This window comes from Rhinoraja longicauda, chromosome 5, assembly GCF_053455715.1.
Source record: "Rhinoraja longicauda isolate Sanriku21f chromosome 5, sRhiLon1.1, whole genome shotgun sequence".
Lineage (NCBI taxonomy): Eukaryota > Metazoa > Chordata > Chondrichthyes > Rajiformes > Arhynchobatidae > Rhinoraja > Rhinoraja longicauda.
Genome location: NC_135957.1, coordinates 9,241,094 through 9,268,497, shown reverse-complemented (window position 1 = coordinate 9,268,497; position 27,404 = coordinate 9,241,094). Strand labels below are relative to the sequence as shown.

General features: G+C 50.8%; 1 protein-coding gene across 1 annotated transcript; it reads right to left on the bottom strand.

Moving 5' to 3' along the window:
• Positions 1 to 199: 199 nt before the first annotated feature.
• brox (BRO1 domain and CAAX motif containing) lies at positions 200 to 26,834 on the bottom strand. The gene is made up of 12 exons (XM_078398885.1): positions 26,642 to 26,834; positions 20,492 to 20,598; positions 18,157 to 18,253; positions 15,584 to 15,679; positions 15,416 to 15,488; positions 14,523 to 14,628; positions 12,273 to 12,362; positions 9,761 to 9,846; positions 8,157 to 8,238; positions 6,147 to 6,297; positions 3,553 to 3,712; positions 200 to 2,399 (listed from the first exon to the last, which is right to left on the bottom strand). Exons 1-12 carry the CDS (start codon positions 26,740 to 26,742, stop codon positions 2,316 to 2,318), a joined length of 1,233 nt encoding a protein of 410 aa, XP_078255011.1. The 5' UTR covers positions 26,743 to 26,834; the 3' UTR covers positions 200 to 2,315.
• Between the last annotated feature and the right edge of the window lie 570 nt (positions 26,835 to 27,404).

Below are 27,404 nucleotides of genomic sequence, written 5' to 3'. Positions count from 1 at the left end.
GAGATGCCCATGCTGATGGTCAGCAAGGAGCTTGATGTGCAGATTTGTTGTTGCCTTACTGACATCAGCCCTGGGATTTAAATTAACGAAGGTGCAAGCAGGCTTCGACCCAAGCATTTTCCCTGCCATTAAACTCCCACCATGGTGGCATCTCAATAAAACAAACAGCTTTATGTTCTTAAACTTACAACGGTTTAAATTCCAGTATAAATATTACATTTATTTCCCTCAGCCACATAAATCATTCTTTCCCAAGTCTACAGCTGATTAAATAGTTACACAATAAACAGGTATGTTAACATGAAGCAGAGAATTATTATAATCTGTGATCCCCTCATGAGAATCTGTGGATCAGTACATTTGAATTTAAAGGTTTACTGATGTGCAGATTGCAGTCGGAGTGAAGGTATTTGGGGACCAGGATGGTCAAGCTCTGCGGGGAGCTGTGACAGGCCGTGGTAGGCCTGGGGGGATGGAGAGAGAGAGAGAGAGAGACCAGGTACAGGTCCACTCTGCACACGGGAGGGTCCAGCCGGACACGGGAGTAACCAGGGCTCCAGCCCATTGCTGATTATTATCCTTCTCCCCTTCCTGAATATTTCTCCCACTACGCAAGCCACGCTACTCCCTTCCCCTCCCCCTTCCACTCATTGCCCATCCCTGAGTCCCCTATTTAACTCCCCTCCCTCTGTTCCTCCTCCCATAACCCTCCCTCCGGCTTAACATTTCACTCCTCCTTATCTGATACCCTTTGGCCTCCCTTTCACCTCTAACTTTTGTCACTTACTCCATCCACCGGCCAATCATCCCCCCCACCTGTATCCACCAGACACTTGCCAGGCGTGCCCCCACCTTTTCCAGCTTTCTTCCCCTCCACTACAATCAGTCTGAAGAAGAGTCCTGACCCAACATTTTGTTGTCTGTCCATTCCCTCCCCAGATGCCACATGACCTGCTGTGTGTTCACACTCCTGGAGTCGCGTTTCAGCAGACTCAAGGAATCACATCTTCACACACTGGCCCAGCATATGGCAGTGGGGAGGGATGAAGGGAGGCAGCTTGGAATATCTCCAGCCCAGGGAGGGTCCAGGCTAGGCCAGTGCACAGGTCGGGACCCGAGAAGGCCACTGCAAATATGCCTCCCCAGCTGCTGCCAGGGAGCGTGTGGCAGTCCGGAAGTGTGCTTTGCAGGCAAAACCTGTCGATTATCTTTCAGCTCGATTACAGCAGTGTATAGGTGTCTATAGCATTAAAAAGTTAGTTGGATATTCATCAGCTCCCACAGATTCTACCACTTATCTACACACTAGGATAAATTTAGAGGCTAACTATCCTACAGACCTGCACGTCTTTGGGATGGGGGGGGGGGGGGGGGGAGAAACCGGAGCAAATCCACACGGTCACGTGAACACAGACAGCGCAGGAGGCTGGGATCGAACAGTGTGAGGCAGTGGTTGCATCATTGTCCCACCTGCTACCTTTAGCTCTGGTGATTCACTGACTGATTTTGTACCTTTAACAACATCAAAGAGCTCTGGAGGCATCTTGAAGAGTGGAGCTGTCACAGACAGGTTGGAGCTGGTGGGGGGGGGGGGGGGGGAGGGGGTGAATTAAGGGTAACTGGGAAACATATGCTGCCTTTGTTGAGGAGTTGGACACCTTGTCTTGAGCTGTGACCTCGGGCAGGTATGGAGCGCCACCAGACAGTACGTCACATGAACCTTGTCTGACAGCGAGGGAGCTGTGGCCACTGCCCATCATCACGCCGGGATACCCAGCTGGGCCTCAGCTCCTCCATCAGGCCTGGCCCAGCCTGGCCTCACTACACAGAGCAATCCCAGGACAAAGCAGGCGATTAAACATGCCCAAGGGGAGGCAAGCCCTGGCATACATGGGGTGCGAACAGGAACCCCCCCCCCACCTCAAGAGCAAGGACAAAGCTCAGGTGAGTGAATGGAATGAAATAATGAGGAATGTTTGTTGAGCCCCTGGGGATAATCCAGTGAGTGTTGAAAGCCAGTTATTGACTGGAGTTTGCATCAGCTCCTGGCACCCAGCATCTCTCTCAGGGTGCAGTGAGGCTTCACACACGGAACCCCCACCCATTCCCACAGCAGCAGGGCAAGAGAATGCAAGCAGCTGGTAGTTACTTGCAGGTATATCAAAGTTTCATTGCAAAGTGCACTCAATGAAAGGGACAAGGATCCGGCCGTGTTCCAGTTCTTGGTTGTTGGAGTGAAGTCCTGGCAGCAGGTGAAGCTGCAGTCAGTGCCCATTAGAGCACAGTCCAACCCATCCCCGCCCGCAGCCACCTCCTTATGAAATCAAGCAGCCGGTGTCCTTCTGGAGTTTCAGGTCGGGCTCCTTCACTGGGGTCACCTCTTCCTCCTTCACCTTGGCCTGAGGGGACATAATGATGACATTCAAAAATTATCCAGGAATGAGTGTGTTAACTTATGATGAGCACTTGACGGCACTGGGCCTGTACTCGCTGGAGTTTAGAAGAATGAGGGGGGGGGGCTCATTGAAACATACAGTATAATGAAAGGCTTGGATTGTGTGGATGTGGAGAGGATGCTTCTACTGGTGGGAGACTAAGACAAGAGGTCAGAATCAGAATTAAAAGACATTCTTTTTGGAAGGAGATGAGGAGACATTTCTTTCGTCAGAAGGTGCCACAGAAGACTGCGGAAGCCAAGTCTGGATATTTTTAAGGCAGAGATAGATTCTTGATTGGTACGGGTGTCAGGGGTTATGGGGAGAAGGGGGTTAGGAGGGAGAGAAAGATCAGCCATGATTGAATTCCACAGATTGAATGGCAGAGTAGACTTGATGGGCCAAATGGCCTAATTCTGCTCCTATCACATGATCTTATAACACGGGGTCAGTGACCCACCCAGCAGCGGTCCAGTGAGCAGACATGGAGCTGGTTACAGAGGGGAGAACACTTGGTAAACGGCACTGTATGAAAAGAGCACCGCACAAGATGGGACGTGGTACATGGATGGAATATTGATGGACGATGGAAAGTTCAAAGAAAATTTACCAGGATGTTGCCAGGACTCGAGAGCTAGAGCTGTGGGGAGAGGTTGGGCAGGCTAGGACTTTATTCCTTGGCTGAGGAATGATCTTGAAGAAGTGTATAAAATCATGTAGGGAGCAGACAGGGTGAACACACAGAGTCTTTTTCCCAGGTTAGCAGAATCAAGAACCAGAAAACTTAGCTTTTATGTGAGAGGGGAAAGATTTAACAGGAACCTGGAAAGCAACATTTTCCACACAGAGTGTGTTGGGTATGTGGAACGAGCTGCCGGAGGAGGTAGTTGAGGCAGGTATTAAAATAATATTTAAAGATACGTGGGCAGGTACATGGATAAGAAAGGTTTAGAGGGATATGGACCAAACGTGGACAGGTGGGACTAGTGTAAATGGGGCATCTAGGATGGCAGAAGGCATTCACACAGTAAGGATACTGACTTGGGTGCGACATTCCCAGTGGGTAGGGCCACAGAGCCAGGCTCTGGTCCACTGGACGTACGGGATGTTCTCCTACCTTGTCGTCCTTGGGGCCTTGGGTGATGTCGAATGCAGTGTATAACTCCTTGGTCCACACATCTCCCAGTGCCGGCAGCTCAAAGGCCTGCGGTTCCACCAAGCCATAGCTCGCCTTCAGCTCCAGCTGCGGAGCCTCTGGAGGAACTTTCTGGAAATAGCTGGAAAGGAAAAAGAAAGAGGCAGCATGTAACCACAGTGCCTCATGGACGGCAGCATCGAGGCTGCATGACACTCACCAGAGAGTGGTAGCCGACGTACTGTTGGCTGAAACGGAACAAACAACTGTTGTGAATGTGTTCAGCAACAGTGCATCAGCAGGTTGGCAGAGTGGCTGCAGCCTCAAAACCACCGTGATGCACTTCATCCTGCCGCAGGCAGGGAGTTTGTATGTTCCCCCTCAGACCACACGGGTTTACCTGGGTCTTCCAGTTTCCTCCCATGTCCCAAAGACGAAGGTTACATAGCCCCTGTAAATTGCTTCCCATGTGGCCGACAGAATCAGTCTGGCACTGATGGGCATGAGAGAAGAGGTGATAGGGGAATGTATTGGGTGGGTGGGGATAGGGATTAGTGGGAACACTGACAGCTGGCAGAGAGTCGATGGGCTGAAAGGCCTCTCCCTGCCGCTGGGAAACATGATCAGAGGTGAAACAAACCATGAACTATAACGATGTACCGGCTAAAGAAAAACCCAAACCAAGCAGGAATTCTCTGTTGTCCAGGACAGTACACATGACCTGCCTTTGTTTCCAATGACCTGGGACATCGTTAACAAAGAATTCTAACCATCTTAAATTTGACCAATGCAAAAGAGTGCAATGGAGTAAAAGAAACAAAGGTGGACTATAATAACATAGCAGGGCGGACAAGATTCAAAAGATATGTGGGAATTCAAAGACCAGGGGAGTAAGAATGATATGGAGAGAGGGGAAGTTTTTACCCCCTGCTTGATGGCAAGTTAATGACCGGAGAGGGAGAGACAAAAGTGCTGCACATGATACAGTGATGGGAGTCAGTATGGTTACAACAGATTTAGTGACAATAAATGGTGAACTCAAGAAAGCACCAGTCTGCCAGATACAAACAAGTGCAAGGTCCACAATGAGGTAGGTTGGGAGATCGAGATTACACCCATACCTTATGGAAGGACCGTTCAGTGGTCTGATCACGGAGGGGAAGAAGCAGTTCCTGAATCTAGCGGTACGTGCTTTCAAGCGTTTGTACCTTCTGCCCGCTGAGAGAATACAAATCTATGACTTCACATCTTCCCCAAGATTTTCAGATTATTAGATATATCCCGGTACACATTGATGGTGCCAAAGTAGACCTGGTCGAAAGCTTCAAGTGCTCAGGAGTGAATATTACCAGCAATTTGTCCTGGACCAGCCACATCAAAACAATGACCAAGAAAGCACACCACTTCCTTAGAAGGCTTAGGAAGTTCAGCATGTCGCTAACAACCCTCACTAACTTCTACAAACGCAAAGTAGAAAGCATTTTATCGGGATGCATCACAGCATGGTTTGGGAATGGCTCCGTCGAAGACTACAATAAATTGCAGAGAATTGTGGACGCATCCCAGACCATTTTGCAAACCAATCTCCCTTCCATTGACACTTCACATTACCTTGGCAAGGCCATCAGCATAATCAAAAATGAGTCTTACTGCGGACACTCCCTTTTCTCCCCTCTCACATTAGGTAAGGGGTACAGAAGTTTGAAAACGCCAGATTCAGGGGCAGTTTCTTCTCAGCTGTTATCAGGCAATTGAACCGCCCTCTCACCAGCTAGAGAGCGGTCCTGACCTCCCATCCACCTCATTGGAGACCTTTCAACTATCTTTAATTGGATGTTATCTTGCACTAAATAATATACCCTTTATCCCGTTGGACCGTTTGATTGTATATCTAGTCTTTTCATTAACTGGATGCAAGACGACAAAAAAACACTTTTTACTGTACCTCGGTACATGTGACAATAATAAACAAAACTAAATCAGCTGCTCTTTTCTGAAAATAAAACACAGCAGATTCACCTCACACTGAACAAGCACCGAATGACAATATCACCATGATAATTGCTACACATGCACCCACCCACCCCCACATTGTGAGAGTCCAGCAAAAACACAAAGTGCTGGAAGAACTCAGTGGACCAGGCAGCATCTGTGGAGGGAACGGACAAACGAGTTTTCAGGTTGAGACGCTTGTTCAGACTGACGGAGTTGGGAAGCTGGAAAAGAGAGGTGGAGGTGGGGCAAAGCCTGGCAAGTGATGGGTAGATACAGGTGAGGGAGGAGGGGTTGATTGGTAGATGGAGAAAGTGACAAAGGCTGGAGATAAAATGGAGACAAAAGAATGTCAGATAATGAGTGAAGTGAAACGTGAAGCCAGAGGGAGGGATATAGGTGGGAGGGGACTGGGGAAAGAGGGGGATCAACAGGAAATGGGAGAGGTGGGAAACGAGTGCAAGGTGATTCTTAAAATGCCCTGTGAAGTGACCAGGCAGGGCACTAGGCAGTCTCACACCCCAGCATGGGGCAGCCAGGAATCTGGCCCGGCCTGAAACGCTCACAATCCCACAGACACTTACATGAACCCATTCTCTCGCTGGCACTTCGCCAGGGTGTTCCTGATGTACGTTCCCAGCTTGGTGAAGAACAAGTGTTCGGACGGCTTGGCGGTGGACCCAGGCCCCTTGGTCTGCCGGTATTCCTTGCACAAAGCCTCGGCCTTGGAATAGTCTGCCAGATTGAAATGAGAGGATGCAAACTTAAACCAAGAGACGATCTTTGTCAATTCAGCCGGGCAGGTAAGTGAGTTGTCTGTACCATTCAAACACAGAATTAGGGTATCTCAGGGTGCGATCATTCATCCCACTGAGCCAATGCTAGTCCTTTGTAATCCAGTCAGTCCCATTCCCTGTAATTCTGAGGGAAAATAATTCACAAAGGTCCATCCAGTTCCCTTTGGAAAATGCCAACTGATTCCATCTTACTGCAGGGAGTAGGTTCTGGATTATAACCACCTAGTTCCTCACATTTACTTTGTGCCTTTCCAGTGGGAGGGATATAGCACAGAAACAGGCTCTCCAGCCTACCACCCCCACACTGGCCATAAGGTACTGTCTGGAGGAGTATTCAGTAAAGCTCGCCTTCATAGGCAAGGCAGTGAGCACAAAAGTTGGGATGGCACATTGCAGCTGAGCAAATCATTGGTCTGGCTGCATTTGGTGCATTTGCGGTTCTGATCGGCACAATGCTGGGTCTAACATTTATAAAACATCTGGACAGGTACATGGATAGAAAAGGTTTAGAGGGAATGTGTAGGAAGGAACTGTAGATGCTGTTTTCATACTGAAAAGGTTCGGATCCAAAACATCACCTATTCTTTTTCTCCATAGATGCTCTTGAGTTACTCCAGCATTTTGTGTCTATCTGCGGTTTAGAGGGATATGAGCAAACGCAGGAAAACAGGACTAGCTTAGATGGGACATCTTGGTCGGTTTGGACGAAGTGGGCTGAAAGGCCTGTGTCCGTGCTCTATGGCTCTATCACACTACAGGAAGGACATGGTGGATTAGAAGAGATTCATCAGGATGTTGACTGGAATGGAGCAATTTACATACAAATAAGGACTGGATAGTCTGGGATAATTCTCGCTGAAATGTAGCTTGGAGCTTTTAAAAATTATGAGGGGCATAGATAGTCTTTCTCCTATTGTGGAGGAATCTAAAACTTGAGAACATATGTTTAAGGTGGAGAGAAGAAATTTAAAGGGGAACTCAAGGGCAGCTTTTCGACAGTGGGGTTGGTGGGTATTTAGAAGGAGCTGCCAAAGGAGGTGGTGAAGGCAGGTATGAGCTTGATAAGGCACTGAGACGAGTATGGATAGGAAAGGAGTAGCGGGATATTGGGCTAGTGGGCAAATCCGATTCGTGTAGTTGGACCACCTTAGCCGTGCTGCTAGAAAAAGGGTCCCGACCCGAAACGTTGCCTATCCATGTTCCCCACAGATGCTGCCTGACCCGCTGAGTTACTCCAGCACTTGGTATCTTTTTTTTGTAAGCCAGCGCCTACAGTTCCTTGTGTCTCTTGCCTTGCTGCTGGCCTGGATTTAAACTTTCGAGATACAGCGTGGAAACAACCCCTTCGGCCCACAGGGTCCAAAAGCGCACCGCAGGTTGGATTCACTATCCCATGGCACCAGACACTAGCCGCCCAGCAAACCACCCACCACTGGCCTTGGGAATGTGCGGTGTCCATGGGGAGTCTAGAGGCTTTCTGTGAACACTGGTCACTGCGGTGGACAGTGCATTGTGGATAAGGATGACAAGATTATAATTTAATGACTTTGATTGATGTTTGCAAACTGCTGGACAGTTTTGATCTTTCCAGTGCTCTGTATCTGTGATTAATTGAATAAAAGCTCCTTGTTAAGGGGGAAAGGAAAAAAAAACTCTGGCCTTGGCTTAGCGTTTCAAAGCCCATGACTCCTGTAAGCAACAACACGCCACCCCCACTGCCAGAACACAAAGTCTCCTTCACCAAACACAGTCTGGGCCACTCCAAGCCAGAGGCAGCAGCACACCCAACATACTCACGCTTCTCTGCTTCTTGGAGAGATCGGATGGCTTCCCCGCATTTGTCGCTGGCCAGCAGGGTCTGGCCGTGGTAGCAGTAGGCCTGCAATGAACAAGCACGTTAGAGTCAGAGTCATACAGCACGGAAACAGGCCCTTCTGCCCAACTCGTCCATGCTGATGAGCCCTGTGGTGGTGAGGTTGGAGACTGAGTTGACAGGTTGCCCACCTTTGGCCCATATATATCCCTTCTAAACCTTTCCTGCCCATGTACCTGTCAACTCCCAGACTCCAACCTCACCAGCACAGGCTCGCTGGTCCAGAACTAGCCCAATAGACAGGGATCGCAGTCCAACCAACACCACCCACTCCAGACAGGGAGCTCAATCCTCACATCCTCCTACGCTCTACCCTCCTGATGTAGAACAATACAACTTTAATATTTCAAATATAAACCATTCATTAAAATATAGACAGGAAATACAACACAATCAGTGTGCGCCTGTCTCTTCACTGATTGCAGCAACACATTCTGTTTACAATGCGTCACTGCCCTCACGTTGCTGTTTGAATGATCCGCGGGCGATGTGTGTGAGGATGTTTCACGGTGCCAGCCCCTCAGCGGCAGTGACGATGGGTCTATGGTCCTTCCCCGCGGAGTCTCTGCGGTCGGCTGCACCAGGCTCCCATGTGCCCCAGCACCTGGAATGTGAGCGGCGACAGCAAGACGCGGGCGGTGCTGCAGGCACACGGATCACAACTGCAGGTGCTGCAATCAGCAGTAACACACAAAGTGCTGGAGTACCTTAGTGGGTCAGGCAGTTCTGTGGTGGGATCAAAAGGGTCCTGACCTGAAACCCCACATGTCCATTCCCTCCAGAGATGCTGCCCAACCTGCTGTGAGTCTCTCTGGCATCAGGCGATGCGTAGCCTGACAGCAGCCCGCTGATCAGATCAGTGAGTCCTCCATTAACACAGCTCCTCAGGACCAACCTCGACACGGACCCTTGCATCCTTTCCCAGACCCTTGTTCCACAAGCAGACTCCACAGAGATGTGGATGAGTCTTTCCAGGCTGCAACCACCTCGAGGGCAGTGAGCACTGAGACAGTCTCCAGCCACGCAGGAAGGATGCGATGGGAAGGGGGGGTGCCCTCTCACTGCAGCCCAGCATGGACTTGGTGCATGTGGAGAGTTGCAGCTGTACAGGACTCCAACGTCCAACAACAGAGCAGCAGTGTCCTGCCTAAAGATTCCTCACGCACCTCGGTGATGGGGGGCTGACTACTAGAGGGGCAGAGTTGCTTGGCATGCCAGCCTGAAGGAGAGGGCACTGAAGGGTGGGCAGGGAGCGTGGCCAGGGATATCAATCAGCTGCTCTGACCCACCACCCAGTGGTTCCTTGCTGCTGGTCCAAGTGGGCAACGATCATCACTGGCTCCCAGTTAGTCAAACAGAAGGACCATCAGCACCCTCACCCGACATGACGAGGAGAGAGGGGCAAGGACAGTGGTCTGGCATAGTCCTGGTCATGCCTCCTCCACTGGGGAGGAGATAACAAGCTGTAGCCTTCCTCCTTGTTCCAACATTAGTAACTCACTGCACCATTTGCCAGTTTAACACTTACGTAAGCCAGGTAGAAGGAGTTTTTGAGCTGCAGGTACTTCCTCCATTTAGCAGTGTAGCTCGGATCCAAGGTGGTGAGGGAGTGATCTGGAACAGAAAGTGGTCAGGTGAGAGCTTCGACCTCCATCCTCAACACCCTCTGCCCTCTCCATCTCCACCACTGCCTCCAACCCATTTCTGGCCATCTCCCAAACCCTGCCCCTTGGAAACATCGTACACCCTGCTGTTCACTCATACAGTATAGCTCAAGCCTCTCCCTCCCTACTTTGGTCATTTCCCCGGGTCTACAGCCTTCCAGAGCTCTGGGTACCCTGGGTTCTGTCCTCTCGAGAACCCTGCACTATAAAAACGACTTCACCACCAGTGGTCATGTCTTTCACAAGATCCCGAACTCTCAAATTCCCTCCCTGACCTCTCCGTTTCCTATTGCCTGATGCTTCTCGCAAGAATTAAAACATCAGCCAAATATCTCTTTCTGTGACAGGGTGTGGAGTTGTTTTACAGCACAGCAGTGCAATGTGCTTTGAAGGAATGACAGCAGGACCTAGCTCTGCTCTGGTGTTGCAGGAATGAACCCGGTGAGACCAGGGCAGTTTCAAGTCCCTGTGTGGAACGAGCTGATGATGGGTGGACTGCATTCGCTAGAGGACACCACCGCACCATCGGGGTAGAAAGGGATGTCCCAGCAGGGACCCTGACATGATGTGCAGTGGGATGGAACAAAGAACTTGCTGCAAATCGCTGAAAGTGCCCTGTCCATCGATCCAGCAGCAGTTACCACAGCACAATATACACTGGCCAGAGTCTAATTTGTTCTCAGTTACCAATCGCAGACAATGCAAGCATGCAAACAGCAGAGCATTTTAATAGACACAAGAGAATGCAGGTGCTGAATCATGAGCAAAGTGTTGGAGGAACTCAGCAGGTCAGGCAGGATCCAGGGAACCAATGGACAGACTATATTTGGTCCCAACACGAATATGAACAACATTATTTGTCCATTCCACTGGTGAGGCCACACATTTGGAGTACTGTGTTCAGTTTTGGTCACCCTGCTATACGAAGGTCCTTGTTAGGCTGGAAAGAGCTCAGAGAAGAATTATGAGGATATTGCCATGACATGAGGGCCTGAGCTACAGGTAGATGTTGGGCAGGCTGGGACTCTATTCCTTGGAGTGCAGGAGGATGACGGGTGATCTTATACAGGTGTATAAGATCATGAGAGGAGTAGATAGGGTGAACACACAGAGTCTTTTACCCAATGTAGGGAAATCAAGAACCAGAGGACATAGTTTTAAGACGAGAGGGAAAAGATTTTACGGGAACACGAAGGGCAACTATTTCACACAGAGGGCAGTGTGTATATGGAATGAGCTGCCAGAGGTGGTAGTTCAGGTAGGTACTATAACAACATTTAAACTTGGGTATGTTGGTAGGAAAGGTTTCGAGGGATATGAGCATAATAATGCAGGCAGGTGGGACTAAGGTAAATGGGGCACCTTGGTTGGCACGGATGAGTTGAGCTGAAAGGTTTGTTTCCCCGCTGTGTGACCCGAGGGCATTCCTCTACAGATACTGCCTGGCCCCTGTTACTCCATTGCTGTGCTTTGCTCAGGATTTTAATCCTGGCTTATCGTGTAAACTTTACGCAGCTGGGAGCAAGATGAAGCAATGAAAGATCACCTCCCTCTGACCCGACCTCTGTTCCCCGTTCCCTCAGAGGATTCCATTCCCTCTTCCAACCAGATCTGTGAATCCAGCAGAAGGAAGTGATTATGGACCCAGCCGATTCCCATGTTAATAAATTGTATACCCACACGGGGATGTTAGCCCTGCCCAGATCAGCTATTCAAAGTGAACAGCTCCATCTATGACCGCAAGAACTTTAACGCAGCCCAGACCATCACACAAACCAGCCATCTTTCCATTGATTCCGTCTACACCACTTCACGCTGCCTCAGCAAGGCCACCAGCATAATCAAGGACCAGTCTCACCCCGGTGGTCACTCCTTCTGCCATCTCCGATCAGGCAAGAGGTCCAAAAGTATAAAAACACATATCTCCAGATTCAGGGACAGTTTCTTCCCAACTGTTGTCAATTGAAGGTACTTGAACGATCCTATCACCAACTAGAGAGCATCCCGACCTAACATCTACCTCATTAGAAACCCTGGTGCTATCTTTAATGGGACTTTACTGGACTTTATCTTGCACTAAACGTTATTCCCTTTATCCTGTCTCTGTACACTGGACGGCGTGATTGTAATCATGTGTAGCCTTTCTGTTGACTGGATAGCACGCGACAAAAAAAAGCTTTTCATTGTACCTCGTTGCACACGACAATAAACCAAACCAACAAAGGGCTCAGTGTTCATTGCAGAAACTAACGGACAGGAAGGAAGGCCAGGCCCAGGGAATCCCCCTGCACATTAAACTGTGCTGCTTTCAATGATCAACAAGCTTCTCAGGTCTCCACAGAGAGGGCAGGAGAGAATCAGCAACAAAAAACTCACCCGCTTTCTGGTAGAAGTTGGCTGTTTCATTGGCCAGAGCTGCGATGAGACCCGGATTGTGTTTTAGTTCAATGGCTCTCGCGATGGTCACTTGAATCAAACACAAGTGGATGGTCACTTCATTGGGAAACAAACCCCTCAACATTTCATACTTCCATTGTAATCAGTAACAGGTGACGGGTTTATAAAACTTCTAAGCCTCAACAGCAGGACTTGGAATTGATGAAAAACCAAGGGGTGCGGACGAGGGCATCAGTCTGACGAGGGCAACATTCTGCGCCAGTCAGGCAGAACCACACTGTGTGTGACAGTCAGCACTGGAAATCTACTCATCTCCGGCCGCCACAGAGCTGGATGGGACGGGACTGGCCAACTGCAAAGGGCGGGTAGAGGTTGACGGGGACCACAAACCGCGACACACAGGCAGATGCAGTGGGACCCCACAATCCACCGTAACTATCGGGAAGATTAGCTTTAGCTCAGTGCAGAGCCAAAATAGCCCCTTTGGCCCATCGAGTCCATGCTGACTAGTGTTCCCCGTACACCAGCACTTTCCAGAATTTAGCCAAACCAATTAACCTACAGACCTGGTATTTATTCACAACATGCTGGAGTAACTCAGCAGGTCAGGCAGCATCTCGGGAGAGAAGGAATGGGTGACGTTTCGGGTCGAGACCCTTCTTCAGACTGATGTCAGGGGGGCGGGACAAAGGAAGGATATAGGTGGAGACAGGAAGATAGAGGGAGATCTGGGAAGGGGGAGGGGAAGAGAGGGACAGAGGAACTATCTAAAGTTGGAGAAGTCAATGTTCATACCACTGGGCTGCAAACTGCCCAGGCAAAATATGAGGTGCTGTTCCTCCAATTTCCGGTGGGCCTCACTATGGCACTGGAGGAGGCCCATGACAGAAAGGTCAGACTGGGAATGGGAGGGGGAGTTGAAGTGCTCGGCCACCGGGAGATCAGTTTGGTCAATGCGGACCGAGCGCAGGTGTTGAGCGAAGCGATCGCCGAGCCTGCGCTTGGTTTCGCCGATGTAAATAAGTTGACATCTAGAGCAGCGGATGCAATAGATGAGGTTGGAGGAGGTGCAGGTGAACCTTTGTCTCACCTGGAAAGACTGTTTGGGTAATGGATGGAGTTGAGGGGGGAGGTAAAGGGACAGGTGTTGCATCTCGTGCGGTTGCAAGGGAAAGTGCCCAGGGATGGGGTGGTTTGGGTAGGAAGGGACGAGTGGACCAGGGAGTTACGGAGGGAACGGTCTCTGCGGAACGCAGAGAGGGGAGGGGATGGGAAGATATGGCCAGTGGTGGGGTCCCGTTGTAGGTGACGGAAATGTTGGTGGATGATTTGTTGGATCCGCTGGCTGGTGGGGTGGAAGGTGAGAACGAGGGGGATTCTGTCCTTGTTGCGAGTGGGGGGAGGGGGAGCAAGAGCGGAGCTGCGGGATGTAGAAGAGACCCTAGTGAGAGCCTCATCTATAATGGAGGAGGGGAAGCCCCGTTTCCTGAAGAATGAGGACATCTCTGAAGCCCTAGTGTGAAACACCTCATCCCGGGCGCAGATGCGGCGTAGACGGAGGAATTGGGAGTGGGGGATAGTCTTTTTGCAGGGGACCGGGTGGGAAGAAGTGTAGTCCAGATAGCAGTGCGAGTCAGTGGGTTTATAGTAAATGTCAGTCACTAGTCTGTCTCCTGTGATGGAGATGGTGAGGTCCAGAAACGGGAGGGAGATGTCGGAGATAGTCCAGGTATATTTAAGGGCAGGATGGAAATTGGAGGTAAAGTGTATGAAGTCAGTGAGTTCTGCATGGGTACAAGAGGTTATTTAACCTACAGACCTGTACGTCTTTGGAGTGTGGGAGGAAACCGGAGGTCCCTGACAAAACCCACGTGGTCACAGGGAGAACGTAAAAACTCCATACAGACAGCACCTGTAGTCAGGTCTCTGGCACTGTCAGGCAGCAACTCTACCGCTGCTCCACCGTGTCAGGGAGATACAAAGGTCACACCAAGGCTTTTACCTCCTCTCCACGTGTCTAATGAACCAGTGGGCTTTTAATGACCTTTGTGTTTCGCTGCCACATTTATGTTTCAGATAGGTCCATAATCAACACCATATGTCATCTGAAGACCCACTCTCTGGGCTGTGTGACCGGTGAAATGGCTCTCTGGTTAAGAGCAGCTTTATACTGTGGTGGTTTCAGAGGAAAAGAGTTCAGTGCTGTGGACATTTGCCGCCCATCCGTACCTTCCTGAGCCTCGGCCTGACACTGAATGATGTAGGTGTCCAGCACCCGAGATTCCAGGTCCTTGCCTTTCTCAGGGGCTGTCACAAGTCTGCTTACTTCATTGTCCTATGCAGAACAAAAATAAATGGCATTAGACCCACAATAGCTTGTGTAAAAACAGAGATAAAGATAATGGAGCTTCACAACAGGGAAAAGAACAAAACAGGCACGAAGATAGGAACTCAATTCTAATCTACCAGCGGACTACCCCCTACTACAATCGTCCAAAGAAAGGTCCTGACCCAAAATGTCACCTATTTTTGTCCTCCAGAGATGCTGCCTGACCTGCTGGATTACTCCAGCACTGTGTCTTTTTATGTAAAGAAGAATCTGCAGTTTGTTGTGCCATCAATACACTTGTTGTGATAACCAGGGAAGCCAAGGCAGAAGTAAATGAAGTTCATGAATCAATTAAACTCGTGCGTCTGGAGAACAGATCCTCCGTTCTGCCTGGTTTCCAGCGAGGCCGGCCAATGTTTCCTCAACATTGCACTCCAAGCCAAAGTTGATACCAATGGAGTCTTTTCCTTTCCCCAACTAGGAGTCCCAAAGGACATGTTGTGAAGAAAGCAAGTTCAGCAGTGAAGGGTCTGGGAGCGTGCTGCAATAGGCAGGGACAAAGCCTGAAGCTGCAGCTGATGTTTGAGAAGACAGGATGGGGCATCTCTCCTCCCTCCATCCATCCATCCATCCAGGACCACACCCTCCTCATTCCTCAAACAATGTTCGTCCATGCAACATCCCGAGACAAAGGGCCAACAGGATCCCCCACACCAAACCTCCAGTCAAGCTGCTGTAGGGGGGCACGGGGCTCAGGGAGAGGGCAGGGAGGCGGCTGGGGCAGATTGCCTACCTTGATATGCTTGAAGATTCCAGCTGCCGTCTTTAAGCTCCTGTGCACATCTTTTGCTTCATCCACGGAGACACTAAGAATGAACACACATCCACGTTAGTCATCTTTCTTTCCATTCGGGAGCAGCATAGCAGAAGGATGTTGGCAATCAATGATGCGGGCACTTACTCTTCCTTGCCCGCCAGCCTGGAGGCATGCTTGGTGTGCCAAAGAGCCACGTTAAACTCCATTGAGACCAGGTCGAAGATGGCATCCTGCTGGGCACTGTGATCAAAGGCAAGATACTCAGGTAAATGTTTGATAAAGTACAGAGAAATCATCACTGACATTGAAGAGCAAGTTAGTGGGGATTCCATTATATGAGGAACAAAGTGTACCTTGAAAAAATGAATCTTTCCTGTCCTTAACTGCAGGGAATCTGTACACAAGTGGCAGGAAGCAGACCCAGGGAAGTTTAGACACAGGACAGGACACCATCGGGAAGACACGGCAGCAAGGTAGGGCAATTGGCCTTATAGAAGGCTTAAAGGGTTAAACAGATACAAAGATCAATGAGGTGCAACGTTCAATACACAGTGGAATAGAACGTCCACTGAGAGTCGTTAGACGACCCTATCCAATGCACAAGTGCACCATATATGAGAGGCTCTCCGATGGGAGGAGATGCAAAGTGGGGAGAAAGCATCAATGTTTAGAAGGAGGGTTGCAGGACAATATGATTAGAGGTGAAGTGAATTCACCAAAGGCAAGGTTTGCACCAGTAAGGGGTGGTATTTAGTTAAACGTTCACCATCGGGTGACACCGTACATAGCAGCCTTGCTGACAGCCTGTCTCGCCCCTTTCCTTTTTTGTTGTTTTTAGTCTGTTTTTACTTGTATGTTTTAGTGTATCTTTAGTTTTTGTTTTATGTGAGTGTAGGGGGGGACTGGGTGAAACGTTTTTATCTCTTCCCTCGACGGAGATGCGACTTTTTCCGTATCGTATCTCCGTCTGCACTGCGGCCTTAACATCATGGAGCTGGCGGTCCCTTTATTAGCGATCCACTTCGGGAGCTCCAACCGCGGGAGCCTCGATCGCCCCGGCCGCGGGAGACAAGGAGGAAAGAAGGTGCAAGTTATTTGCCTTCCATCACAGTGGGAAATGTGAGGTCGCCGAAAAACAGGATGGCCGTGCTGCCTGCACTGGTGAGGGTCGGAGGGAGTGCCATTGAGTGCAGTGATCTCGGTGTTTGCGGGGACATGGCTCCACGAGAACATCCCGGAGTCCAGTTCAAGTGTGGACGTCTTTCTGACTGTTCGGGCGGACAGGGACTGCAGAGAGAGTGACAGCGGTCGGTACAACTCTGGTCACATCATGGTGAAGGAGCGTGTGTGTGGCCCGGACATTAAACTGATGGCTGTGGGTCTCCGCTGATGCTGTGTGCCCTGGGGATTGTTACAGGCCGCTGTGGTGGCTGTTTAGGTCTATGTTTAGTCTTTATGTAGTTATGTGTCTTGGTGCTTTTTTTAATGTATGACTGTATGGCAAATCAAATCCCACTGTTCCTCGGTGCACATTACAATAAAGGACCATTGAACCAATGAAAGGTAGGTGGGGAATGACGGCAAATGCAGGAAAGCAACGTCATTCAGCAGATGCTCTTACCATGACTCGATGGAGACCGGTGGAACCGTGACTAGATGGTCACTGGTGGAACCGTGACTAGGTGGAGACCGGTGGAACGTGACTGGGTGGTCACCGGTGGAACCGTGACTGGGTGGTCACCGGTGGAACCGTGACTGGGTGGTCACCGGTGGAACCGTGACTGGGTGGTCACCGGTGGAACCGTGACTGGGTGGTCACCGGTGGAACCGTGACTGGGTGGTCACCGGTGGAACCGTGACTGGGTGGTCACCGGTGGAACCGTGACTGGGTGGTCACCGGTGGAACCGTGACTGGGTGGTCACCGGTGGAACCGTGACTGGGTGGTCACCGGTGGAACCGTGACTGGGTGGTCACCGGTGGAACCGTGACTGGGTGGTCACTGGTGGAACCGTGACTAGAGAGCACACTGACTGGTTGCATCGCGCCTGATTCAACAACCTCCCCACCATCGAAGGGATCTACAGGAGTCACTGCCTCAAAAAGACAGCCAGCATCATCAGGGACCCACACCACCCTGGCCACACTCTCATTTCACTCCTGCCATCGAGAAGGTGGTACAGGAGCCTGAAAACTGTAACGTCCAGGTTCAGGAGCAGCTTCTTCCCTCAGTCTATGAAATACTACAACCTCCAAACAGGCTCTGAACTACATAGAATTGGGGACATCATTTTGGGGGCTTTGTATTGTCATTGTTTGTTTATTTGTTTGTTTTTTTCACATACATTGACTGAACTTTTTTGTTGTTATGGATTTTACAGGGTAATGTTTACAGATCCCTTGTGCTGATGTTAGTAAGAATTTCATTGTTCCATTTGACGATAAAAGACTCTTGACTTTTGATATCCTGTTGCAGCATCAAGCAGCAGGAATGTCCAAACATTTAGCAGCGTATGGCACTAAGTCAGGACTCTCAGATTCAGCACTGCATGTTAGGTAGCTGCTGTGCAGCGGTGTTACTGCAAGCAGTCCATGAGAGCTCACGTTGCTGAATGGTACAAGCGTGTGTTCGCCAAGCCAAGACCTCTCAGTTACAACACAACACAACGCAACACTACATCACATCTCCAGCAACGTGAAACAGTTATTGTAGACCCACCTCGCTGTGTTCCCCTGCAAGGTGTCAGTCCATTTGAAGTTCTGAATGAAACGCAGTTTGTTTTCTTGGGTAGTGCCATCCAGCGATGTTATGAAACCTTGGACGGGTGGAAGGGTGAACGAAATGAGCAAGGCATGATCTTCACTGCCTCTTATATAACTTTGTTTTTAATGCAGTTGCATAAGAATTTCTGACAAGCTTTTCAACATAGAACGGCACAGTAACAGGCCCTTCAGCCCATAATATATATCCGTGTTGAACATGATGCCACGTTAAACTAATCTCCTCTGTCAGCACGTGATCCATATACCTCCATATTCCTGTCTAAAAGCCCAGTAAATGCCATTGTATCTGCTTCCACCACCATCACTGGAAACATTCCAGGCACCCACCACTCACCGTGTAAAAAATGTTCCCCCGCCTATCTTTTTTAACGCATTGTCAAAGGTCTTTTTTTTCCTGAGGTTTACGTTAGAGAATCAGCGCCAAAACAGGCCCTTCGGCCCACTGACTCCGCACCGACCAGCGATCCCGCACACTAACACTATCCTACACACACTAGGGACAATTTACACTTATACCTAGCCAATTAACCTACAAACCTGGACGTCTTTGGAGTGTGGGAGGAGACAAAAGAGATTAGAGAAAACCCACGTGGTCACAGGGAGAACGTACAAACTCCGTACTGACAGCACCTGTTGTCGGGATGGAACCGAGGCTCTGGCGCTGCAAGGGCTGTAGTGCAGCAACTCTACTGCTGTGCCACTGTACTGCCCACGAGGTAAGTGTCTATTATGGCGTCAGGTCCAACTGGCTCACGGTCACTATAGCTATCTAATCCTGCTACACACTTGCCCCATCCCAGGATGGTTTGAGGGTTGTAGGACAGGGAGACCTAGGGGGTACGGACACATAGTTCATGAGAGTGGCGACGGGTGGACAGGGTGGTAAAGGGAGCATTTTGCTCACGTCTTCATCAGTCTCACGTATAGAGTACTGGAGAAACAAGGAACTACCAATGCTGGTTTACAACAACAAAAATGGATGGAGTAACTCAGCGAGACATCCTTCCCAGCTATGGGAAGGGTGTCATTCAGCTGGAAAGGGGCAGAAAAGATTTATAAGGATGTTATTGGCACTGGAGGGATTGCTTAAAGGGAGAGGCAGATTGGCTGAGACTGCTTTCGCTGCGGGCCAGGCAGCATCTCTGGAGAAAAGGATTATGAGACGTTTCGGATCAGAACCCTTCTTCAGAGTGAAATAAATTGTTCAATGTGAGAACAAATTAATCCACGCCATGATCTTGGAGAGATGGTCTGTTCAATGTGATGATTAAAACATAAGCTATAGTTTAAAAACAAAACAAACCGATTAGTCTGAAGAAGGGTTCAGACTCAAAACATCACCTTTCCATGATCTCCAGAGATGCTGCCTGACTCGCTGAGTTCCTCCAGCACTCTATGTCTTTTTCTGAAAACCAGCATCTGCAGGTTTGTGACCTTTGATAGTGATCGTTTCTCCAATGCCAGAGCACAAATTACAGTGCAGTTCATTCAGTTTCCTTGTTTGCCTGTGTAATCTCTGGTTACAGATTAGCCCACACTGGGGGAAGGTAAATTATGAACTTTCCAATCAATGGATATCGTCCTATATAAATGTCACCCAACCTGCTGTACAGGTACAGGTAGCACTGCACACACCTCAGCCCAGATCCGGGCACTGCCTGTACTTTCAGCTTCCTAACCAGACCAGAGAATAAGGCATACATTCCCACAGCACCCATAAGGGCCTCGACATCCCACTTCTCCATATCTAGCTAGTGAAGTCTCTTTGTTCCACAAGGTGAAACCTCAGGGTCCCACTAACACCAGTGTGATAAATTATTTTGTTTTTTGGCATTTTCAGGACTAAATATCAGTCGGTAGAATAGGGATAATAATTCTTCTAATCTTCTAACGCACTTAAGTTCTCCTTTTAAATAAAAGACACAAAGTGCTGGAGTAACTCAGCAGCTCAGGCAGCATCGTTGGAGAACATAGATAGGTGATGTTTCTGGTTGGGGCTCATCTTCAGATATCCCGGCCCGAACGTCACCTATCCATGTTCTCCAGACATCCTTCCTAACCTGCTGAATTACTCCAGCACTCTGTCTCTTTTTGCATAAACCAGCATCTCCCGATCCTTGTTTCTAAATTCTGATTGTGCCCATTTGTAAGAAGTGTTGCCGTCTGTGTTTGCTGCACTTTCTGCTTCTAAATCACATAATCACACTTCTCAGTACAGAATTTATCATCATATTGGCATTCGTGCTTTAATCTTTCAATGGCATTGTTACCTTGCAGGAGAGAAAAGTATGCATCGACTACGATTTTCATCTTTTCCATGTTACAATTTACATCGGTAAATAACTCCAGAAGTTTCATCCTTGCGCTTCTCAAGTCACTAAAGACAAAACAAAACATTACTTGAAATTCAGGAACAGAGTAGCCATTTAGCTCCGTCTGTTTCACCAGCCTTGTGGCACCCTGGTCGGCATGGGCAAGCTGGGCCTGTTTCCATGCAGTTCCAACTCTATGACCAGCCCATGGGGAGATGACTTAACTTTCAACCCTCTCCTTTGGTTAAATTATAATCCGATTTGTAAGTTACTTGTTCCTGGTGACAACAACTGAACCCAACCAGGAGTAACCCATTCCTTCTCTCCAGAGATGCTGCCTGTCCCACTGAGTAACTCCAGCATTTTCAGAAATAACAGACCTCTTGTCTGTGATCAAGGAACCCGACACGTACACTGACATTTACCCACATCAGCGAGCTCAATATATATATGTACACATACGCACAGGATGGCAGCCACTCCACTTATTCCAGGACCCATTGAGTCTTTTTAGTTCAGTTTAGTTTAGAGATACCGTGGAAACAGGCACTTCGGCCCACCGAGTCCTCACCGACCAACGATTACCCGTACACTAGTTCTATCCTAAACACGAGGAACAATGTACAGAAGCCTACACGTCTTTGGAGTGTGGGAGCAAACCGGAGCACCTGGTCACAGGGAGAACGTACAAACTCTGCACAGACAGCACCCGTACACAGGATCCAACCAGTGTCTGGCGCTGTAAGGCAGCAACTCTACCACTGCGCCACTGTCCGAGTCATAGAGCACAGAAAAAAAGCCTTCAACCCAACTCATACATCCCCCTTTCAGCAACTTTCTACAATACTGTTCTGTTCCACTTCAATAGAAGAGTGATAAATACGAATGATTCATGAAGCAAACCGGCCCTGAGATTATTTATGTCGCATGCAGCAAAATTACAGATGAGGCTCTCACTAGCGTCTCCTCGATATCCCGCTCCGCTCTTGCTCCACCTTCCCCCAGTCGTAACAAGGACAGATTCCACCTTGTCCTCACTTTCCATCCCATCAGCCGTCGCGTACAGCACATAATCCTCCGACATTTTCGCTACCTTCAACAGATCCCACCACGAGCCACATCTTCCCATCTCCACCCCTTTCTGCTTTCCGCAGAGACCGTTCCCTCCACAACTCCCTGGTCAACACATTCCTTCCCACCCAAACCACCCCCTCCCCAGGTACTTTTCCCTGCAATCACAGCAGATGCAACACATGTCCCTATACCTCCCCCCTCAACTCCGTCCAAGGACCCCGACAGTCCTTTCAGGTGAGGCAGAGGTTCGCATGCACCTCCTCCAACCTCATCTACTGTATCCGCTGTTCCAGGTGTCAACTCCTGTACATCGGCGAGACCAAGCGCTGAACACATCCACCATTGGCCTAGTTTGCCCATGCCAACCAAGATGCCCCATCTACATTAGTCCCATCAGCCCACATATGGCCCATATCCTTCTAATAAACCTTTCCTATCCATGTATCTGTCCAAATGCCTTTTAAATGTTATTAAAGGTTATAGGCTTTGTCATGGAGGGTGACAGCAGTCTACGGTACAGTCTGTGTTGTTTCTTTTTTTCTTTGTAAATCTTCCCTGGTCTAGTTCAGAAGAGACGGCAGTTAGGATGGTGGCATATTGTCCCTGCAGGAAGTCAGGGGGACTTCCAGTGTCCAGGAACAGCAAGTGGGATGACCTCGCGATCATCCAGGAGAATGATGGAGCCATGGATAAGGAGTTACAGCGAGCTGGTCACACCTAGGGTGCGGAGAGAAAGGAGATGGGTGACTACCAGGAAAGGGAGTAGGCAGAGCCTGTACTCTGCTGGGATTCCCTGTGGCCATTCCCTTGACAACAGGCATGCCCCTTCGGATACTGCTGGGAGGGGGTAACTGATCAGGCGAGGGCAGCACTAGTCGGCTCTGTGGCACTGGGAAGAGGTCTACGACACAGACAGGGAGGGTAATGTCAGGCAGAGCCATAGTGATAGGAGTGGTGCGGCTCGGCTGCTGGACTTAACAGTGCCCGGTGCGGCTCGGCCGCTGGACTTAACAGTGCCCGGTGCGGCTCGGCCGCTGGACTTAACAGTGCCCGGTGCGGCTCGGCCGCGGGGCCTTCCATCGCCCGGTGCGGCTCGGCCGCTGGACTTAACAGTGCCCGGTGCGGCTCGGCCGCGGGGCCTTCCATCGCCCGGTGCGGCTCGGCCACGGGGCCTAACATCGCACGGTGGGCTCGTCCGCTGGACTTAACAGTGCCCGGTGCGGCTCAGCCGCGGGGCCTAACATCGCTGGTGCGGCTCGGCCGCTGGACTTAACAGTGCCCGGGCCGCGGGGCCTAACATTGCCCGGCGCGGCTGCGGGACTTTTCATCGCTGGTGCGGCTCGGCCGCTGGACTTAACAGTGCCCGGTGCGGCTTGGCCGCGGGGCCTTCCATCACCCGGTGCGGCTCGGCCGCGGGGCCTAACATCGCCCGTTGCGGCTCGGCCGCGGGGCCTAACATCGCCCGGTGCGGCTCGGCCGCTGGACTTAACAGTGCCCGGTGCGGCTCAGCCGCGGGGCCTAACATCGCTGGTGCGGCTCGGCCGCTGGACTTAACAGTGCCCGGGCCGCGGGGCCTAACATTGCCCGGCGCGGCTGCGGGACTTTTCATCGCTGGTGCGGCTCGGCCGCTGGACTTAACAGTGCCCGGTGCGGCTTGGCCGCGGGGCCTTCCATCACCCGGTGCGGCTCGGCCGCGGGGCCTAACATCGCCCGTTGCGGCTCGGCCGCGGGGCCTAACATCGCCCGGTGCGGCTCGGCCGCTGGACTTAACAGTGCCCCGTGCGGCTTGGCCGCGGGGCCTAACATCGCCCGGTGCGGCTCGGCCGCGGGACTTAGCTGCGCACGGCTCGGTCGCGGGGCCTTCCACTGCCCGGTTCGGCGGCGAGACGTCTCAGCGCCCGGTGCGACTCGGCCGCGGGGACTTCCATCCCCTTGCGGGGACTGTGCGGGTCGGTCAGGGAAGAGCTGTCTGTCCGTGGGCGTGGGGAAGAGAGTGGAAGTTTTGTTGCCTCCATCACAGTGAGGGGTGTTTGGAGTCACTGTGATGGACGTTTGTGTTGGGGGTCATGTGTCTTGTGTTCTTTTTTGTGTGTGACTGCTATGTAGTTTCGTTCGGTACCTTGGTACCGAATGACAAATAAAGCTCTGTTGAACTGTTGACTCAACGGCTGCAGAACATTCTCAAGGGGAAAGGCGAGTAGCGGGAAGTCATTGTGCACGTTGGCACAAATGACATTGGTGGGAAAAGGGGCAATGTCCTGCAGACTGAATACAGGGAGCAATACAAAGGTTACAATGCAGGATTTTGAGCGTGGTAATCGGTGGATTGCTCCTAGAGCCAGGAGCTAGTGAGGGTAGGAATGGAAAGATAGGACAGGTGAATGCATGGCTGAGGAGCTGGACTGGGAGTCAGATTTTTGGCCATTGGAACCTCTTCTGGGGAAGAGGTGACCTGTACAAGAGGAGGGAAACCAACATCGTGGGGGGCAGATGTGCTAATGCTACCTGGGAAGGTTTATATTAGATTGGCCGGGAGATGGTACACATTGCAGGAGAGAGGCAGGAGTGAGGTTGGAAGTTACGGAAGGCGACGAAAACAAGTTCAGTGGGCAAGAAAGGCGGGCCCACAGCAGGGAGCAAGGAAGGACCATTGGATTAAATTGTATTTATTCAAATATAAACTGGGACTGCCATAGCCTTAGAGAGCTTAGACAGGGTGAAATTTGTCATACGGTCATAAGTAATAGAAGCAGAATTAGGCCATTCAGCCCATCAAGTCTATTCTGCCATTCAATTGTGGCTGATCTGTCTCTCCCTCCCGATTCTTTTGCCTTCTCCCCATAACCCCTGACATCCGTATTGCCAAATATGTTCTTAGGCAATACGTGGAGGCTGGAGAGGGCAAAGCTTAATCTAGTCTTTGGAAATTGGGATGGGCAAGTGACTGAAGTGTTCATAGCCAAGTGTTTCGGCTAAAATAGTTATGTGTAAGGGCAGGGCGGGCCCACAAGTTAAAGTTCTGAATTTGGGCAAGTCCAACTATGATGGTGTTAGACAGGAACTTGCTGAAGATAATTGCAGTAGGTTGTTTGTGGGCAGAGGAACATCCAGAAAGTGGGATGTTTTTAAAAAGAATGACAGTGAGAGTCCAAGGCATGCATGTTCCAGTTAGAGTGAAGGGTAAGGAAGCTTGGATGACATGAGAAATTGAGACCATTGTCAGGAAAAAAAGGTGGGGCATGGGACAGGTATAGGAAGCTGGAATTGTGTATCCCTGGAGGAGATCCAGGGACTGAGAAGCATACTTGAGGAGGACAAAAAGGCGGCATGAGATAGCTCTCCCAAAGAGATTTAATAAATACATCAAGGTAATCAGCACAGATAGGAATCGGGGCTGGTGTGGACACATTTGGCCAAATGGTGGGTGCCTGTGCCCTATGACTCTTAGCCTGGGAACACAAGTTGCACAGCATACTGACCAGGACTTTGTCACAAGCTGTTAGCCGCCCTGCAACATTACCACAAGATCAAGCAAATTAAAGGTAAATAAAACATTATCAAGAATCTATGTATAAGCATCTCAAAAAGCATCTTGTCAACTGATTCAAATTTGTTCCATTGGGGATTCACTCACTCACTCACAAACCCCCCCCCCCCCCCCCGCACAGGACCCATCTTCAGCCTCATTCTCCAGAGATGCTGGACTCCCCCAACATTGGGAACATGTTTCCTGCCTCTAACGTGTCCAACCCTTAATAATCTTATACGTTTCGATAAGATCTCCTCTCATCCTTCTAAATTCCAGTGTATACAAGCCTAGTCGCTCCAGTCTTTCAACATATGACAGTCCCGCCATTCCGGGAATTAACCTAGTAAACCTACGCTGCACGCCCTCAATAGCAAGTCTCCTTCCTTAAATTTGGAGACCAAAACTGCACACAGTACTCCAGGTGCGGTCTCACTAGGGCCCTGTACAACTGCAGAAGGACCTCTTTGCTAGAATGGTAGAGCCCTGTGGAGTGTTGTAGAACAGAGAGACCTGGCAGGTGCGGTCTCACTAGGGCCCTGTACAACGGTTGTTGGTATTGAACACCAACACAGTGCGGTCCAAGGCAGTCCCTCCAGCACTCGGTGTTTTGCTCAAGATCCCAGGACACAAGGAACGGAGGGTGCTGGGGAGAAGCAATGGCAGGGTGCCTGGCTGGGCTGGGTTTCGGGTCGCCTCTCCACAGATGCTGCCTCTGCTGCTGCTGCCCGTCCCAGTAGTTACTGAGTTACTCCAGCACGTCTCTGTGTGTGTGTGTGTGTGTGTGTGTGTGTGTGTGTCTCTGTGTGTGTGTGTGTGTGTGTGTGTGTGTGTGTGTGTGTGTGTGTCTCTGTGTGTGTGTGTGTGTGTGTGTGTGTGTGTGTGTCTCTGTGTGTGTGTCTCTGTGTGTGTGTGTGTGTGTGTCTCTGTGTGTGTGTGTGCGTGTGTGTGTGTGTGTGTCTGTGTGTGTGTGTGTGTGTGTGTGTGTGTCTCTGTGTGTGTCTGTGTGTGTGTGTGTGTGTGTGTGTGTGTCTCTGTGTCTGTGTGTGTCTGTGTGTGTGTGTGTGTGTGTGTGTGTGTGTGTGTGTGTGTCTGTGTGTGTGTGTGTGTGTGTGTGTGTGTGTGTGTGTGTGTGTCTCTGTGTGTGTGTGTGTGTGTGTGTGTGTGTGTGTGTGTCCCAGCTCCTCGTCTCCACACAAGGCGGACACACACGACGCTGGAGTAACTCAGCGGGCGGGTCAGGCAGCATCCCTGGGGAGGGGGGTTATATCCTCTCTGCACACACGGACTGCAGTCCATGGGGGGGAGGGGGAGGTCTGCTCCCCCACCCCGAGCAGTGAAGGCGGTGGGCGGGCAGCGCGGTCACCCAGGGCCGGCCCCCGGAGAGGAGGGAGGGAGGGGAAGGCCCGAAGCCTGGGGGGGGGGAGGGGAAGCCCCGAGGCCGGGTTGAGGGAGGGGGGCAGCCCCGGGACTCTCTCCGCGGTCCCGGTCCCGGTCCCGGTCCGTACCTGCAGGCCTTGGCTGCGGCGCCGGTGGTGGCCACCCCGTACAGGTTGAAGGAGGCGGGCGCCGTGGCCTTCAGCGGGTTGCGGTGGAACCAGTGCGCCATGGCGGTTGCAGGGGCGTCGCGACCGGTCGGCCCGAACCCCGCCTGCTGGCCCCGCCCGCCGGAAGTGACGCCCGAACCCGCGCCTCGGCGACGTCACCGAGGGGGAGCCGGCCCGGGCTGTTATTGACGGCCGAGGGCACCAATCAGATCAAGGGCAGCCCGGCCTCCCCGCACAGCGCCGCCAACCTGCTGGAGGGGAACAGCTCACCCACAATAGACAATAGGTGCAGCAGGAGGCCATTCAGCCCTTCGAGCCAGCACCACCATTCAATGTGATCATGGCTGATCATTCTCAATCAGTACCCCGTTCCTGCCTTCTCCCCATACCCCCGGACTCCGCTATCCTTAACTCTATCTAGCTCTCTCTTGAATGCATTCAGAGACTTGGCCTCCACTGCCTTCTGAGGCAGAGAATTCCACTAAAAGTTTGGCTCGAGGGATGACTTTCAATAGATCGCAGCGAGGTAGCTGCTCTGCTACTTGCGGAACCCTGAGCCAGAATCAGGTCGTCTGCGAATATTTTAGCACCAGGTTCCCCACGAACATACGGTGTGCTAAACGGGTGAGAGGCGGCGCACGTCTGTCTGCACTCCAGGCCAGTAGCAATCGGCACTTCATGCCGACCGCCGCCGCGTGGACTGCGGCAGGCTATCCCAGGCCAA

Bases quoted from the DNA above. Each gene is read 5' to 3' on its own strand.
- brox (XM_078398885.1), bottom strand. From the start codon at position 26,742: ATGGCGCACTGGTTCCACCGCAACCCGCTGAAGGCCACGGCGCCCGCC. The intron at 9,847-12,272 runs GTGAGTTTTTTG...TTTCTGTTCCAG, and splicing joins CAACTTCTACCAGAAAGCGG to ATCACTCCCTCACCACCTTG. The intron at 2,400-3,552 runs GTAGGAGAACAT...ATGTCCCCTCAG, and splicing joins AAGGCCCCAAGGACGACAAG to GCCAAGGTGAAGGAGGAAGA.